Source organism: Daucus carota, chromosome 5 (assembly GCF_001625215.2).
Source record: "Daucus carota subsp. sativus chromosome 5, DH1 v3.0, whole genome shotgun sequence".
Taxonomy (NCBI): Eukaryota; Viridiplantae; Streptophyta; class Magnoliopsida; order Apiales; family Apiaceae; genus Daucus; species Daucus carota.
Window position 1 is genome coordinate 1,558,031 of NC_030385.2, and position 18,149 is coordinate 1,576,179.

General features: G+C 33.6%; 1 protein-coding gene and 1 pseudogene across 4 annotated transcripts; one reads left to right on the forward strand and one right to left on the reverse strand.

Moving 5' to 3' along the window:
• Positions 1-2,698: 2,698 nt before the first annotated feature.
• On the reverse strand, positions 2,699-4,841 carry LOC108221141 (pleiotropic drug resistance protein 1-like; annotated as a pseudogene).
• Positions 4,842-7,600: 2,759 nt separating this feature from the next.
• On the forward strand, positions 7,601-17,172 carry LOC108223434 (uncharacterized). Of its 4 annotated transcripts, XM_017397701.2 has the most exons (13): positions 7,601-7,742; positions 9,140-9,279; positions 9,428-9,851; positions 9,932-10,003; positions 10,083-10,172; positions 10,453-10,577; positions 10,675-10,953; positions 13,380-13,513; positions 13,679-13,802; positions 14,558-14,650; positions 16,152-16,217; positions 16,300-16,388; positions 16,736-17,172. In XM_017397701.2, the coding sequence occupies exons 2-13, from the start codon at positions 9,157-9,159 to the stop codon at positions 16,773-16,775; spliced, it is 1,659 nt and encodes a 552-aa protein (XP_017253190.2). In that variant the 5' UTR covers positions 7,601-7,742; positions 9,140-9,156; the 3' UTR covers positions 16,776-17,172. The 4 variants fall into 4 exon arrangements, 3 of the variants coding, with proteins under 3 accessions (XP_017253190.2, XP_063949242.1, XP_063949241.1); XR_010292030.1 differs by lacking the exon at positions 16,736-17,172 and having other exon boundaries at positions 14,807-16,217; positions 16,300-16,383; XM_064093172.1 differs by lacking the exon at positions 14,558-14,650.
• The last annotated feature ends 977 nt before the right edge of the window (positions 17,173-18,149 follow it).

Below are 18,149 nucleotides of genomic sequence, written 5' to 3' on the forward strand. Positions count from 1 at the left end.
TTCAGCAACAGAACTTCACATGCAAAAAATCTCAATGTCTATGTATTATATTTTAAAATTATTTTTGAACACACACAACGATGAAAAAACATGAAAAAAACATGTATTTAGATTTAGATCCTAAAAATCTATTTAAAATTTAGAGTTCTGCAGCAGAATCTTAGTGGTTCCATGGTTCCATTTTAAGGACTGGTTCTCTCTTGAGCGCGATCCGATATTGATAGAATATATTTTTATATATATTCTATATAATTTTATTCTCATATATAATTATATTGTGCACTGATTTGGATATTTATTTAATATATTATCATGTTTTATTGTGGGAAATAAATAATTCCATGTGAGAAGGATTTGAAGATAAATTAGCTATTTTGGAGCTAATTTTTATTGAAATTCGGATTTATTGGGTTCTACCCAATTTCTACATTGTTTGGGCCATATTTTGAGTTCCGGATGTCGGAGTTGGACGTTCTTACAGCCCACGCGAAGCCCTTGAAATTTTCTTTATTTTATAAGTGGCTCATCAAGCAAAGTCCAATCAGAAAAGCCCAAAAACATAGCAGCAAGGAAAGCTACGAATTTTTGAGACAAAATCCTACTTGGTTTTGGAGTTTATTTGTATATTAGGAAAATATTATAAAAAGAATTTTTATTATGAGAAAGAGGATTAGTTTTTAATCATTGTATACTTTTAAATTAGAATTAGGGTTAGAGAGACTAATGGAAGAAACATAACTTTCATGAATGTGACAACATTGAAGGTTAAAGATTTTCTTCTCACTAGTGTTCTTCTTTCCTTGTTCGTTTTATTATGTCTTTTGATTGTCTTGATTGTTTTACTTGTTTAATTATTATTGAGTAGTGTGTTCTAGGGTTTAAGGGGAAGTCATGTTTGCACTATGATCTTGGCATGATTTCATATTGATTTGATTGATTGGTTAATTCTAATTGATATGCTTTAATATTGAGTTGTGTAATCGGCCGATATCATGAATTGATTCTATGCGAATAGGAGTATGATCGAGAGATATACTACTAGAGGCACACATATGGTTAGCAGAATTGAATTTGAGTCTGTAAACGTTAATACTCGAGATAGATTAACATTGTTTTAATTACTTGATCAATTGAATTACTAAAAGTGAATATATGTATAATCATGTTTCGAGAGTGTTGATACTTGAGAGAGATTAACAAAATCTAGTTGCATGATCACTTTAGTTGCTTTAGCTTAGAACTTTAGAAGCCAGTCATTGTGTAAGCATGGTGTACCTGATTGCCCTGGACTTTTAACATAATATTTTCGTGCCTTTTTAGTAGTGTTAATTTAGTTAGTTAAATATTCTTTCAATCATCGTTTGTTTTGAAAACAATTGAGTATAACTGAATATAAATTGATAGCATCTGTCTCAGCCCCACTTGTCCTCCTTCCCCGCTCCTTTCTTCTCCAATCTCTTCATCTCCTCCCGTCATCGTAGTCGTGGCCACCACCACCATGCACTAGCAGCCCCGGCCACCACTTCCGCAACACCAGATTTGCTCCTCCCTCCCTCTCTCTCTCATCTCTAGCCCCAAGCCACGTCGCCCTCCTCCACCAGTCGAAGAAGTCTAGATCGTCAGAGCCGTCAAGATCGAGTGAACTCATCCAGATCGTTGGAGGTGTAAGGACGGATCTCGAACACTCTAGTTTTCCGGTGCCGTAGTCGCATGTGAGTCAACGAAGGTAGAATTGTAATCGCCGCCATTGGAATCATCAAAACGACGCTGGTGATTATCAGATTGAGGGGTCAATTGATTGTAATTAATGATTTTTCATATTTGGGGGTTTGTAGATGGTGATGGTGGTGGTCTGAAATTAGTGATTTTCCGATGGTGATTTTATTTTATAGTTGGTGGTTTTTCGGATTTGGGGGTGGTGGTGGTGGTTTGTAGATGGTGGAAGTGTGGTGATTTTCATTTTCAGGCGTTGATTTTTGGTTTTCTGACGGTGATTTTTAGTTTTCCAGTGGTGATTTTATGTTTGCCGGCGGTGATTTTCTGGTGGTCGCCGGAGGTGGTGGTGGTCAACGGTGGTTGAAGGTGATAGGTAGTTGAATTAAAAGATGATAAAATATTAAAATATTAAATGAATGGTGAAAGATGAATATAATGTATTTAGATAAGTGGATGAGATTAGATTTCATATTTCACCATAAGATTGGTTCTCATTGGAGCATGACTCTATATATATTTATATATATATAGAAAGAGATGAAAGAGATCACTAAAGACAATCAATAATACTACAACCAACTTTAGTATTTCAGCTAAGATCGAAAAACTCACTTGGAATGTTTTGAATATGTACACAAATGAGTTCCACTTTATTAGTAAAATTTCTCTAGCAGTTAGAGCCAGCAGGGTGACTTTTACCTTTTTCATATGGCTTTGCAAGTTCATCTTGTAGTTTAAGTCCTACTCCCTCCGTCTCATTTTAACTGCCTTTTTAGAATTTGATTGTTGTTCCAAAATAAGTGATTTTTTCTTGTTTTCATATACTATTTGGTAGGTGAATTTCAATTTTAACCCTCATTAATGCAGCTTATATTTTCTATGCAATACAAATAATAGTTTAGTTTGACTTTATAAGGGGTAGCTATGTAAAAGTATTCAAATAAACACCTTAATAAATATAAAAATTGGTTTGTGTGCCTCTGTTTAAAAAAGCAGAGGAAATGACTGATAAGCATCATAGAACTCTTTTGCTGTAACAAATCTGTAGGGCTCATCATTGTGAAACCAGTACTGCTTCTGATCTTTCTTTGATGTCACCCGTATATTTTGCAAAACTTCCAATCAGATTAATAATGCTTATATTTTATATATGAGCTTAACAAGTGGTGGAAGGTTATGAACACAGATCTTTACTTCTTGCAAGAAGTCTGCCACGCCTTTTCTCTCTGGGCACTTGAAACCCATTGTCTCAAAAAACTCAAGCACATTTTCACGTGGGCCTTGATACACAATATATCCATCTGACAGGAGCATAATATCATCAAACAAATCATATGCTTCAGGGGCTGGCTGGAGGAGAGATATAAGAGCAGTTCCCTGGAGAATGTGGACACTATGTCGGAGCGATTTTACCATTTGATAAGTTGTTGAACTATCCAAGCCCGTAGATATTTCATCCATAAAAAGTGCCCTAGCTGGTCCAACTAACATCTCATCTGTAATTGATCAGTTTTATATGTAATTGTCGCAAAAATATTCAACAAGAAAAACATTAAATAAATTAGTGGCAGAATATAAGTTATGAACCAGTTGTAACACGCTTTCTTTGTCCTCCAGATATCCCCCTGATCATTTGGTCTCCTACCAGAGTATCTGCACAAATATCAAGGCCTAAAACCTACAATCAAGAGGAGCATATGTTCATCCAATTTTCTCTTACTAGCTATGAGGTGGTGGCAATTCTGTTTTTCTGTTAGTTGTGCTACCTTCATAACATATTCTATCACCACATTGGTCTCTAGACCTTTTGTTGCAACAGCCTGAAGGAAACAAAAACAAAATTTGATCAATTAAAGAATAAAATTTCTATAGATTGTATATAATATAAGCACATGCAGATCCGTTATTGTTGAAGGGATTCATTATGTATCGTTATTCGTTAAGTAGTAAGAATAAATTGTCAAACACTGATAAGATCACAGAGTAATGTGACTGCGTTTGCATAGTTGGGATTAGGCATCAGCACATCTTATATATAAGCAATTCGTTTTAGATTTTCTGATTATAGAGTGATAGATACTAGGTATTGCTGTGATAAAGGGGATGCATAATTCTTTTACATGTCTGATAAAGATAGAACGGTTTTAGTTATTAATATAGAGAGTAGAGGTCACTGGTTATCTTTGTACATATCAATAATGTCCTCAAAGAGAATGGCTTTGCAATTTATAAACTTTTGATAGCTTGTTTCGGTACATTTTTACATCACATATATGTCATTACCTTCATAAAGATATCAAGATCAGGACCAGGCTTAATAATTGCATCCTTCTCTCTTCTTGACAGCTCAGCCAACATTTCTGCATAAAAATTTACAACCATTTATAAAATGAGAAAATCAGGCCACGGGCAGATATACATGGTCACGTCCTGGTGTTACACGTAGTACATTAGCACTGAGAATACAGGAGATCGTATGTCAACTAACCATAGCGTGATCCGACTCCCTGAAATCTAGCAGAAAGTTCCAAGGTTTCTCTTACAGTCATTTCTCCTATATGAACATCGTACTGACTAATATAGGCAGCTGTTCTTTGAGGCACAAACTCATTCATTCTGTGGCCGTTGTACGTCACCCTTCCAGAAAACTGTATTGTGCAATGTAAATTTTATCTACCATATTGAAGATCAGTAATATCTAATGTATAATAAAAAAAGTCCAGATTCGACCTCAAGGGCAGGATCAAGCTTCCCGGCCAAAGCGAGCAGTCATGTGGTCTTCCCTGAACTAGGAGGGCCTAAAAGCAATGTCATCCTACAAATGACATCATATGTATGAAACAAATTCTCAAAAGAATTCAAAACATTACGAGATTGCAAGGCTTCATGCTAAAATTTTAAAATTAACCTGCAAGGTTTAATGATCCCGCTAACATCTTCAAGGATAGTTAGGCGTTTTTTCCGGTTTGGAAGTAAGTGCAGAGTTTCCAACATTGCCTAACAAAGAATCTCTCAAGATGAATAACAATCACTAATCATGATTCACTACAAACTAATTATCCGTCCTTCCGTTTCAAGATAATTGTCTAGTTTCACTTTCAAGATATTCTCTCAAGTGCATGTAATTATCCGATCAATACACCCTTAAATACGTGCATAAAGTCTGGACTATTATTTAAAACCAAAGTACTTAGCTTAAACCAATGGGTTTTGGTTCCTAGGAACCTGTTAACTGACTAAATTTTGATCCGTTCAATGAATATCAAGCGGTCCTGGTCATATGAGGTGCCGCCCTCATTTACCAAAAAACAAAACCTTAAACCTTAAAGTTTAAACCCTCAACCCCTAAACCCTTAAGCCTAAACCCCAAACCCTAACCCCTAAACCCCAAACCCTAAAACTTAACCCCAAACCACCAACCCTAAAATTTAATTGAGTGATATAATGCATTATCTTTCACTATTAAAATTTCATATGACTAGTTAAGTCTAAGATCTCTCTTAAATTTATCTTCATAAATTTTAATAACTTTATCTTATTACAATTTTTAAGATAAATAAATAGAGAGATGAAAACTGAATATTCGATAATTTTGCTCTATAATGCATCATTTTATATTTTTATGTTATTATTACTCCCTCCGTCCCTCACGGTAGTTTACGGTATTTTATACTGCTTTGCACATATTTTAAAACTCTTATAAAACATAGTTTCATAACTTATTTTTGTGATTTTCTTTTTTGTGTGTAAATTCAAATGCTGATTTTTTTTATTTGGGAAAAAAAAAATTATTTATGAAACTACATCTTTTAGAAGCCGTAAAATTTTTATCACCAAAGGTAAACAATCTTGGTGACATAAAAAGTACTACATATAAAGATACAGACATATATTAAATCATTAAAATATTATATACTACCACTATATTTTAATATTTTAATAATACTAAAAAAATCAATCATCAATATACTTATATAAAGGAGAAGCGAGGGGCGTCTAGGTGGCGCCTCTCACATCGCTCCGTTTTATTTTTCTAATTTTCTGGAATTTTCAGATGAAAAATATCAAAAATTAGAACTACCTTTTTTAGTTTCGGGTATATTATAAGCAAGTTTCAGAATCTGATTTTGTTTCAGATTATTTATGGAATATAATATCTTGAAAGTTTCTGGAATTTTCGGATGAAAAATATCAAAAATTAGAACTACCTTTTTTAGTTTCGGATATATTAGAAGCAAGTTTCAGATACTGATTTTGTTTAAGATTATTTATGAAATATAATAGCTTGAAAGTTTTAATCTGATTTTGTTTCAGATTATTTAATTATGGGAAAGACAGATTATTTATGGAATATGGTAGCTTGAAAATTTTAATCTGATTTTGTTCAAATTATCTAATTATGGGAAAGAGTAGCAAACAAGTCTCTCTGCACCTATAAATACCCGTTTAGAACGTAGGGTTTTGGATCATCTAAACACAACCTCCTTTTACAATACCACAAACATACCTCTTTCTGGTGATAGTTCTCTTACTCGATTTTTAAAGGAAAAGCGAGGGGCATGTAGGTGGCGCCTCTCACATCGCTCCGTTCTATTTTTCTAATTTTCTGAAAAATATCAAAAATTAGAACTATCTTTCTCTTGCTCGATTTCTAACTCGGAGGTGCCGTTCTTCTACAACGATAAGTGAAGGCTGTTTATACAGTATTAAAAAAACAAAGGTTGTTGGAAGCAAAGGTAGGTATAGATCGTTATATTGGAGTCGACAAATCCAAACACGGGAAAAGAATATAATATTGACATTATATTGATGGTTGATATCAACAAATAAACTATTAGTGATGTATGTTTGTTGGTTATTCTTTTATAATATTGGAGGAAAGTGACAATGTAAAAACATGATTACTTTTCAAAAAAAAAAATTAAGATTCGTCATACTTTAAATTGTTTATGACGTGTATAAATTTATTTTCATTTTTTCACCTTGAATTATAGTCCAATTTTGCAATTTTATATATCAGTATTGGTTTTACAACTAGATTTTTATAATATAAATTTATTTCATCCTACAAATATTAATTTTGAAACATTAATATACTTTTTATAGACAACCACAAAATTATTTTATTCTATAAATATTAATATTAAATCATTAATATAATTTTTATAGGCCGCCGCAACTCGCGGTTTCTCAACTAGTTATTTTAATGCTAGTAATCAAATCTGAACCTAAATTGATGACTAAAATAAAATCCAAACATAACATTGGTGATTAAAAGGAAAAGAAATTTAGTTGAGTGACAAATTTCTAAAAACACAAAAAGTTGGGTGGCATAAAAATATGTTTTCCCTTAGAGCAACTCCAATGCAATGCTATACTTGGTTCTATTGCTATATTATAGCATCAAAAGTAAAAAAACTCAACTCCAAAGGGGTGCTATATTTGGATGCATCCATGCATAGATGCATCTTTGGTTCTATATTTGAAACCAAGGATGGATCCATCCATGTTGCCACATCATTGATAGCTAGAAATTGGAAACTAGTTAATGAGTTAATGAGTTAGGTAAAAGTCAATGAGTTGGTTCTATATAAAAGTTAGGTAAAAGTTAATGAGTTGGTTAAATTTGAAACTAGTTATAGAACTTAGCATTGGAGTGCAAGTTCTATTTTAACACCAAAAAACACTTTTTGATGCTATATTATAGCAATAGCAATAGATATATAGCATCTAGCATTGGACTTGCTCTTAAAAATATTAGTTTGTGCAGATATAGTCCATTTGGCCATTTGGGATTTTTAGAAAATTTTTGATTTTTGATATTCTTGTGTTTTAATATAAAAAAAAAATCCCTAAATTCTTTCTATTGCTAAAAGCTTTTTATTTAAACAGCAGGGGACTTGATTTGTTTAATATACATAGTCCGATAAAATCGTTTTATCTCTGCAAAAATCTGTTACAAAACCTACATGGCCGTCGGTCCAAAAGGAAAATAGAGCAATCTAGGGTTTCAATCATTTCAACCGGTGAGGATCGAGTTTATATGCTTATATGTATATGTACTGTTTGTTTGTGATTGGGATTGAAAGTGATGGGCTGATTTAGCGGTGGCCGGAGTGGTTTCGGCAGCGAGGGCTGACCGGATTCTGTGGCAGCGGTGGTTACCGGGTGTGGGTTGCGACTGGCGGTCCGAGGAGGAGGCTGCCGGGCTTGAGTTTTCGGGAAAGAAAAAGCAAAAATAATATTGGTTTTATTTCTATTATTATTATTATCATTATTAATATTATTATTATTATTATAAGCAATTAACGGTAGTAATTGCTTATAATTGATTATTATTATTATTATTATCAGCAATTATCTACTTTTATTTCTGTAGTGTGTATTATTATAAGGATCAATTCCGGAAACTTGACTATCTAAAAACTGCGAGCCGCAAGCCAATTTTTTAAACTCCAGATTCCAATTGATTATAGCCTTGTCGTGAGTGTGTATAAATTAAAATCCGGAAATGATCATAGTTACAATGTGATGTCGTCGATTATCGCATATATTTATTGTTATTGAATAACATTCTCAGTTATAATATTGACGTTGTGACAGATTGACATTTTGACAAATATAAATGTTATCCTGAAACAAAAAATGGTTGTGTTGTGACTTGGGATATCGGGATTACTCTATTCCAGGGCAAATGTTGTCCGAATTTATATTCATTTTATTATTGAAATTCGGACTTAGTTAGAGATTTGAATTATGTTTCTGAATATATATTTATCTTGTATGTATATATATTAAAGCATGCCAAGGATGTGATTATGTGTTTAAATTATGAATATTATGTGTACATAATAATTGAGTATATATATATATGTGTGTGTGTGTGTGTGTGTGTACACAATTATGAATTATTATTTTTCTCCTGTAACTACTGCAAGTATTCTATTCTACATCTCTTTATAACCAAAAATATTTTATTTCTCTTCACTCGATAAATATTTTGTTCGCACACGGGTTTTTCTAACCTTCGAAAGATTTTAACAAATATTGTTTTCATTTTCCTGATTAGAAAAGATGAACTGAGAAACTCTAAAAATGGTTGTTTTGAGATTTTAAATTACTCTGTCCTATTTGACTTGTATTTTATACAAGTATATTAGTTGCATGAATTGCATTATACTATTCCGAGCATGCAAAACCCTTTCAATTAAATCATTATTCTGACATGTGTACACTTACATACGCTCAACGATATCTTATCAACTGGTGTTTTATAGAACTGATTTCCCTGAAAAGAACTTTTGGTTAAGATTTCATAAATGCTGAACTGTTAAGCCTGTTTTCTCTACCTTGATTTTACACATGTATGTGTGTGTGTGTGTATATATCTTAATATTCGATTGTGATCAATTTGTGAAACCAGTTTAAAGTTGTGAAACAATGGGGGGTAAAACAAAGTCCCAAAGGAAGAGGGAGAAGAACAAGGCTATTGCTGAAGCATACCAAAAACTCAAAGCTGATTACGGAATCCTCCTCAGAGAAATCACAAGCTTGAAACAACAGGTACTTTTTTTGTTTAATATTATTACTCTAACATATTTGTCCTCAATAATTTGCTGGTAATTCGGAAGATTAATTTTATTACTTTACGAGAATTATCCCCAATCGTGTGTTAATAATTCACAATTAACTCTTAATTATAACCATGAAGAACGATCCTACATACAATGGTGGCCAATCTGACTACTCCATCTGCAATCCTACATACAATGGTGACCAATCTGGCTACTCCATCTGCGATCCTACAGACAATGGTGGCCAATCTGGCTACTCCATCTGCGATCCTACAGACAATGGTGGCCAATCTCGTTACTCCATCTGCGATCCTATAGACAATGGTGGCCAATCTGGCTACTTTATCCATGATCCTACATACAATGGTGGCCGATCTGGCTACTGTATCTGGAATCATGTAGACAATGGTAGCCAATCTGGCCAATCTAGCTCCTCCATTTGTGATCCTACATACGGTACTAGATATAAACCCAAGCCACCTCAGCTATGTCCTCGGTTTCCTGAACATAGGGAGATTTTATCTTTAGACGCTGGATTTGCTCAAACTCCTGTTTTACGAGGTATATACTACTCCCCTTGCTTCGTTTTTAGTTACCTTTTCAACTATATTTAGTAACTGTATTTTATTATTCTACTGCAGAAATTTTTAGTTTTCGGGATTATATAGCTTCTCCACAAGATATACATCAGGAAATGAAACGTTTTGGAGTAGGTCGGATTTGAATTTTCCATTTATCATTCCTTTGTGCACTTTTCAGTTATCACTCCTTTAATGTCATGATTTCTCACAGGTACTTTTAACACTGCTTTCGACAATGAAGATTTGGAGGTCATAGCTTCCAAGATTGCACCTTCGGTTGTAGCTGTTTCCTCTTTCTACGGTAACTAAAATATCAATGGTGGCACACCTTTTCTATATATTTTCTCTAAAAATGACCTTTTTTGTGTAATTTAACCATGTCATACTGAGGATGTACTTGTTTATTACTGTGTCTTCTGGTGAAGCAAGCAAGATATACTATTTAGCACTATCTCGAGGTTTCATGGACTTTTTTCTTTTTAATGTCTAAATATAGACAGTACTAAGCCAGTCAATTCATTTTCAAATCCATATATCTAACAATTGTATATTTGCTTGACTAAAAACCTACTTTCAATTAGGCTCGAAAATTAAATTTGATTGCTCAGGCCTCATAATACATTGGAGTTCAAGTGAGAAAGAAGCAATTATATTGACTTCTGCAAAACTCCTTTATTATCCAAAGGGTTCTGAAGTTGAATTTCATGTGAGTTAGATAATGGATTGGTTTGTTTTGATTTTTGTTGTACGAGTTGTGTTCATTACGCACTTGATGAAATCACATGTTTTACTTTTTCATTCAGCTAATTGTAAGGATGGCAGATGGAACTCTGCTTCTTGCTAAAGAAGATCACGTCGACTACTACTACAATCTTCTTACTCTGAAAGTTAAGCCCGTAGTGGAACCGGAAGTAGTAGATTTGAGATCTAGGCAAGCGGGCATTGTTGATGGGATGAATGTGATCTCATTTGGTCGTTCTTTGTTAACCTTCACCTTGTATGGCGATAGGGGAAAGCTATCTGAGTATCCTCCATCTTTTGGGTGTTATGAGCTTTCAGCAACTAATTGTGGCATCCCTGAGGTAACCTCTTTGTTCCTTCTGTCCCATGTAGGATAACCTTTGTTGAATAAAATTGTCATTAGCTCATCAATAACATGTAATTTAATTATTAACATTAATGATATATCAAGATGATGTTTCTGGGGCTTAGTTTATTATGTCTGCTCTTTAAGTGATGAGAATCAAATAAGGTGATTTGTGGAAACAAGATGTATGTTGTGAAAGTGTTTGGGTGGGAAAATTATATAAATTGTACTATATGTATGTGTCATTTGGTGTACTATATGTATGTGTCATTTGACGAACCATAGAGATCGACTGGTAGTGCTTTATTTTTTATCTTCATATAAATAACCATATGCAATTATAAATATATTTATAATAATTTGCCTTGTGATTTGAATTATGCTTACTAACATTGCATAGCTTGTTTACTTCGGTACGATCATTGTTGCATCTTCTATAATGTTTAGTACTTAACCACATAAAAAATCATTCAAATTTAAGCTTATTTGAAGACCTAATTAAGTTGCTTGTCCACAAAATAAAAAGTCAACATGTATGAAGATTTGTCGAATTCTTCCATGAGATGTTTCCCGAGAGAGAGTTAAGTTCTATGGAGATTGGAGAGCACTTATGTTCAGTAAATAAATTATTGCATAGAAACATTACAAAATGTATTGTTTTGAGAATCATGCTCTACAAAGATCATTATTATATAAAAAAATCTTGAAAATTCTATATATTCTGCAAGGAGAATATTACAAAACATATTATTCTACAAAACCATGTTTAGCTTGCAGAACATATGCTCAGCTTGCGGAACATGCATGTTTCTTGTTGAACATAAATAAACTTTAACATTTTTAATGAAATAGTGATATTTATAGAATATAAAGAACATTTTGTATACTTATTATTTTGGTGTCAGACCACTTAGGATATTAGATTTACAGAACTAACGCTTACTATACTTCACTTCTTATATAATTACATTTCGTGTATTTCTGTCAAATAGGTCTAACACTGTTACCATGGCTCAAGGGCATTTATGTTTGTGCATTATTACAACAACTAAATACAGATAAAACATATATTAATTTAAAATATCATGACATTATCCATTCTTTCTCTCTAAACCCACCTCAAACCCACCTTGCCGTTCACCATTATAATTCCAAATACGCAATTCATCTTTCTCACTGTAACTTCTAGACTTCTAGTAGTACAATCCCACTGGTCATGAATCATCTATATACTATCATTAATTGCACCCATACACTCTTCTTTTCCTACCGGAGGAAACCGGATTACTACTTCAATAATATTGCAAGTCATCTCCCTTTCCATTTCTACATGTATATTGTTTATATACACATGTATACATATAATAACAGTAAATAAATATACGATTATAAATTATCTGAATTCTCACCTCATTCTATTTTTAGCATTGATGCACAATTCACCACCACAAGCAACTCACATCTCCATATCATTTTAAATGTGAAATTTGAAGAACCCATATACCTTTAAAGAGAGAAACTACAAAAAAAATGAAAGAGTGAGCTTCAATCCAAATGGTCCTTTTGAATACCTTCATCTTTGAGGTTGGATTGCTTCAAATATATGATTCTAAATATTTAGTTTCGTTGATTTTTCTTTCAATTCCTGGGAAGTTCGTATGACAAGTTCATCATGATTTGAATCTTGCAAATCAAAAACAAAAGGAGAACTTACACATGGATTGTAACAGAAGAATAGGGTGTTTTATTGGCCTTTTTTTTTGTTGATTCGGGTGAATTATGTTGAATTGGGGATAAATTGGATGCAATCTTTGAAAAGACTGAAATGTCCTTAAAAAATCAAACGGAGTTGGTCAAATTTACGGACATACACATGTTGTAAAAAATTTGGACTTCTGGTATAGCAACTAGTAGTTTTAGAATTATCGTATCACAAGCGGTCTGACACAATAATAAGTTTTGTAATATTTTGATTACCGAACGTATATGGTCTCTGATGTCTCCGAAGAAATAGTGGTCTATAGAACTTCTCTCTCTCTCTCTCTCTCTATATATATATATATATATATATATATATGTATATATATGTATATGTATATGTATATTTATATTCTCACAGATTTAGAATTGCATTTAAGTGTTATTTTTTCCTTCATCGTTTGTCACATTGCTCATAAATTTAAGGATTTGACTTTCATATGATAATATAATATCTACTTTCATAAAAAAATGATATCTACTTAAATTCCTTATCTTTATTTCTAGGTGGGGGTCTCAGACTCTCAGTCCTCTTGGCTGTTTTGTATTCGATGTTACTGGTGAAAATGTTTAGCATGTTGTCTCACTTAAATTACGTTGTAGTTAAATTTTAGTTGGTAATTTTTGCCTCCTTATCTTTCTCATTTCAAATGTTTTGATTAGATTGGTGAAGGTGGACCACTTGTCAATGATGAGGGATATGTGGTTGGGATTAATTTTTTTGGTCATTATCGCTGTGCTCAAGCACTTCCTACTCCCACTATCCTATCTTGCTTGGAGATGTGGAAGTCCTTTAGGTAAGACACTCAAATTAGTCACTTCTGCCATTGTTGAAGTGGAGTCTCTTTAAAAGACTCTCCTATGTTTATATATTTACATGTCAAGGATAACTATCTGTTTGTAAATGATTTTTATCACTATTTACTTGTTTACTATTTTTTTTCCGTTTTCTTTAAATGTAGTACTGTTCTGCGACCTTGGTTTGGAATCAGAGTGATTGATGTGAAAGAATACCGGAAACTAGTATCAAATCCAGGAAAGGAACTAGATGCATCCAATCGAGATTTATCTGTTTCTGTCAAAGAGGTAACTTATTGAATACATGCACTAAAATCCAAATGTTGTTGTAGGCTCTTGATTATATTCTAGTTAAAGTCATGTAATCAGTGAGCTCCATAGGATTTCTTTTTTAGTGTTTACAAGAAACTATGTGAAAATTAGCTCCAGACACGATGAGGATTTCTGCTATGCCATCTGATGCACTTGATAGAAAATGGAGGGATTGTGAGCAAGACATTAATTAAAATATAAGGTTTCTTATCCTCGTTACCTGGAGTCTCCCTCGTACGCATGTCAACCGGGCATGACATTGGCGTGGGTATGGAATTTGAGGCAGATCCTTCATGTGACAAGTTGTCGCAACTTGTCTTGTGAAAGTTATGTATTTATATAACTATCTACATGTTGTAAATGTTCTATTGGTAATGAAACTATTTTTGAAAATGTGAAATAAATAAAAAAAATGTATAATTTTCACTTTTTTCAGGTTATATGTTGAATTCCCAGGCCCGTGTCCAATTCGGATACATATACACAAAACCTAAATTTTATAAAACTAAAAATCTGACCCTTAAATTTGTCCCCACTCCCCGTATCCGAGTTCGGGTAACTTGGGTTCTCACTGTTGGGGTGGAAAATGGGTAGTACATAGGAAAAGTGAGGTAATTCTAGTAAAGTTCCACACTTTGATTGTTATAAAGTTTTAATCTTTTCAAAATATTTTGCATGATCACTATTATTACAATTGTATGTGTGCGAAGTAACGTGCTAAACGTGATCAGGTCCATGAAGGATCAGTTGCTTATAAAAATAATGTGAAGTCAGGAGACAAAGTTGCTACTCTGAATGGAACTAAAATAGAAACTGTCAAGCAGGTACGTTGTATATGAAATGCCTTTTTCTTTGACACATTCCCCAAAGTTCATTCCTTTTGTTCTTTCTAATTATACTTTATTCCACTTTTACAATTTTAACCTCTAGTACCCACACCTACTTGCTGAGTCACTAGTCATTTATAAGCCCAATTTCAGGCTCTTGTCAGATTTCATTTGCTCCTTTACTGCCTTCGCGAATTTCAGCATCAAGGGAGGTAGTAGTAATCTTTTGTAAGGAACTTAACAAGTCAATTGGTTTTCGCAAGTTTAATTTTTGTCAAGCTCATTCTGGGAAAAACAGAGGAAGTATTATTTAAATTGTTAACAGAATGGGTGGTGGTCTCATTGGAGTCTCTCCACATTATTTCAACGCGCGGTGAAACAAGAGAGTCAAGCTTTTTCCAGCTCTTATCAATTGGTTTTTCTTTCACCTCTTACAAAAGAGTTGGCAGAATGAGCAACCAATATCCAGTACAGCTCCAGACTTTCGGTTGTTTAAAAAAAGTCGATGTGTTAGTTGTCTTACCTTGATTCTTAACTTAATGTGAGTTGACCAAATTTGGCTGATAAGTATTCAATGAAGATCTTGTGTACCATACCATGTGGGCCTAAGTAATCTAGGAACACGTGGTTGCATAAATTTTCATTCTTAAGCTTGATTGTTATTTTTAACTTGAATATTCCAAAAATTTGTAGTGATGTTCGTAAAATAGTATTATTGGCTTTGTAGTGATGCGAATTAATCCCAAGTTACGGTCCTGATGTGAAAATAATCCTATGTTGCTGGAACTGCCTATGATATGCCAAGAGTTATGCACGATGGGAAAAAAAGGAATTGAGGGTCTTAATAACTGTTCTTCATGAATTGTACGACAGAGAGGGTGGTGAAAGTCGAAAAAGAGAAACCGTGAGCGATGAAGTTTTTCCCCTCCTTCCAGACTCCAAAGAAATTAGATACAGAAGTGGCAAAATTAAGACATTAGTAGCCTTCTTTCAGTTTTATATATGATAATAGGATTAAAGCTCGACTTTCCCCAGTCTCCTCACACGGGCAAGAAAAAGAGAAACAACTTCGTGGACAGGCGGACCACTAGCTTGATGTTATATATGAGTAACGGGGAAAGGGGAGACTAATTTTGAGTTTATAAGAGAAAGTCCTATGCTAATGCCTATGCCAAATCGCTATAGTTGTTGCTATATTTTAGACCGGAAAGTGACATTTGGTGTTAAAATAGAACTTGTGCCCTAATGCTAATGCTAAAATGCCTATAGCTAATGTTATATCCAAGTTTCAATTCACCAACCTAATATCTTTTTATCTTCTTTTCCAGATTTTATGTTATAAGATGCTGTGACAAGGATGACTACCCATCTTTTGTTCTTGATTTAGAACCAATTGTCCATTTTTTTCCCCCTAATTTCATCTGTATTATCACCATTGGGCTTCTGAAGTTTTAAGCTTCAGGTCGGTGATTAATATGCTTTTCTCTATCTTTTGCAGTATTCCCAATTATTGTCTGAGGCATCGCGAGCAGCGACTGCTTGTGAATCAGGTCATCGTTTAATGGTGAGCATAAAATTGTATTTTTTTTTTCTTTGAGTTTACCTTTGTATTAAATGTGAAGGTGACATCATTGAATTTGCATCAGGCCGTCATAAATCCATTTGATCGTCCTACTGATGATATAATTATTGAGGCCAACAACATATCGGTTGATGACAAGAGATTCTCTAGCTGGTAATTTACTATAATCAATGTTTTGTAATTGCCAATATTTTTAAGTGATCAAAAGAATGGTATGTTGCATAAGTGTGTCTTAAAAGTTAAACTAATATCAGTATGATTATATATATATATTTTTTGAACTTATCTTGTTCGAACAGAACATTCCTTTAGTATTTTGTCACTATCGCATTGTAATATTATCTTGCATGATGCATGTGCTTGTTTCATTTCATGATAACATGAGATCAGACGGAGAATTGCAATGTTGGGTATTGATTTTTTTTTTTTAAATTCACTTTTGGACTTCAGCAAACAATTTTCTAATCTGTATTGTAAAATTTGCTTCCATTATTGCTTAGTTGGCCGCTACTTGTTTCTGATGATTGGGACAACTGTTAAACTGATCAAAGAAATCCCTGGCTGCCTATGCCGGAAGAAGACTACATATATTAAATTATTGAAGTATCTGTGGTATTGGCTTTCTGTTGATGAAGCTGTAAAAAGTCGAAGAGGCAAATTGCAGATGAGTTTCGCATTTGTTGGATTTGGACTGCTTGCTGCATGCAAGACTTATAAACAACTTTTAATGCACTTGGGGTGTTTCGTGCTCGGGAAAAAACATGATTTTATTATTGAATTAGTTTATCAATCCGTGAGATTATTTTGTTGGTAAGATATGTATTTAAATCCTTTTTCACTCAACTGATATGTTTATAAGAGTATTTGAATCTTGGCTTGCGACATATTAAGCCTTAACCCTTAACTTCTATATTTGAATCTGTTTATGCTGGATTCATCTACAAGAAACTTTGCTGTATATCCGAGGAAGCGATTTCATTGCTTTGATTCATATTTGTTTGTATCATTTACCAAATTAAACCCCCGTCTTCGATAGTTACTGTGGCTGGTTTTTATGATCTTTTCTTGATTTCACGATCTTGTGCGCGCTAGTTAGCACATTCATCTAGATATGATGTCATTATAAATCTTAGCACGAATTGCAGTTGTAATGAATTTGTGAAGTTCAGTGTAGATTTGAGACGGCGTACTAGAGTAGTCATGATGGACTCTCCCAACAGTGCCCCATGAATGTGTTGTGGACTTATGGTTTCGGTTCCAGTACCGTGTATTCGGAGTGGCTGACTAATATACATTGGTAGGGTTGCTAGACTTCTTCTATTCGGAGAGTTCAGCTGGAATAAAGTCATTGGGCACCGCCTTCATGTGGTTTTCAGTCAGCTACTTCTTAAGCACGGTGATAGTGAACGTGGTGGATGGTTTAAAAGCAATAACTTGAACAGGGATAAACTAAATTACTACTTCTACTTGTTTGCAGTTCTGAGCACTTTATATTTTGGATTTTATACAAAGATGTGGAAGTGAAGGAGGTCGAGGGTGAGAATAAAGTTGAAATGGGGGTGTATACGCTGTTTAGGCCAAATTATTATTTCAAAATTTTCTTCTGGGCATGGTGTTGTTAATGTGTACTTTAATACTCACTGTAAACAAGTTATATTAATTGGAATCCTTACTGGTCTTCATTTTATCAGTCTCCCAACTATCTGCACAAGGTCTAACCTTCAAAATAGTTGAATTCAGCTTCTAACACTTCAAATTTTAGAAATGAATGTTGTTATTCTTCCGATGATTTAGTTGAAACAGTGTAAAGTTGCAACCATGCAATGGCGAAGTTTGACGAGGTGAAATTATGGTGGCGTTTTGTTTATAAGTAGTAACTCCATTTCTATTCTTTTGTCTTCATTTTTTGTCAGT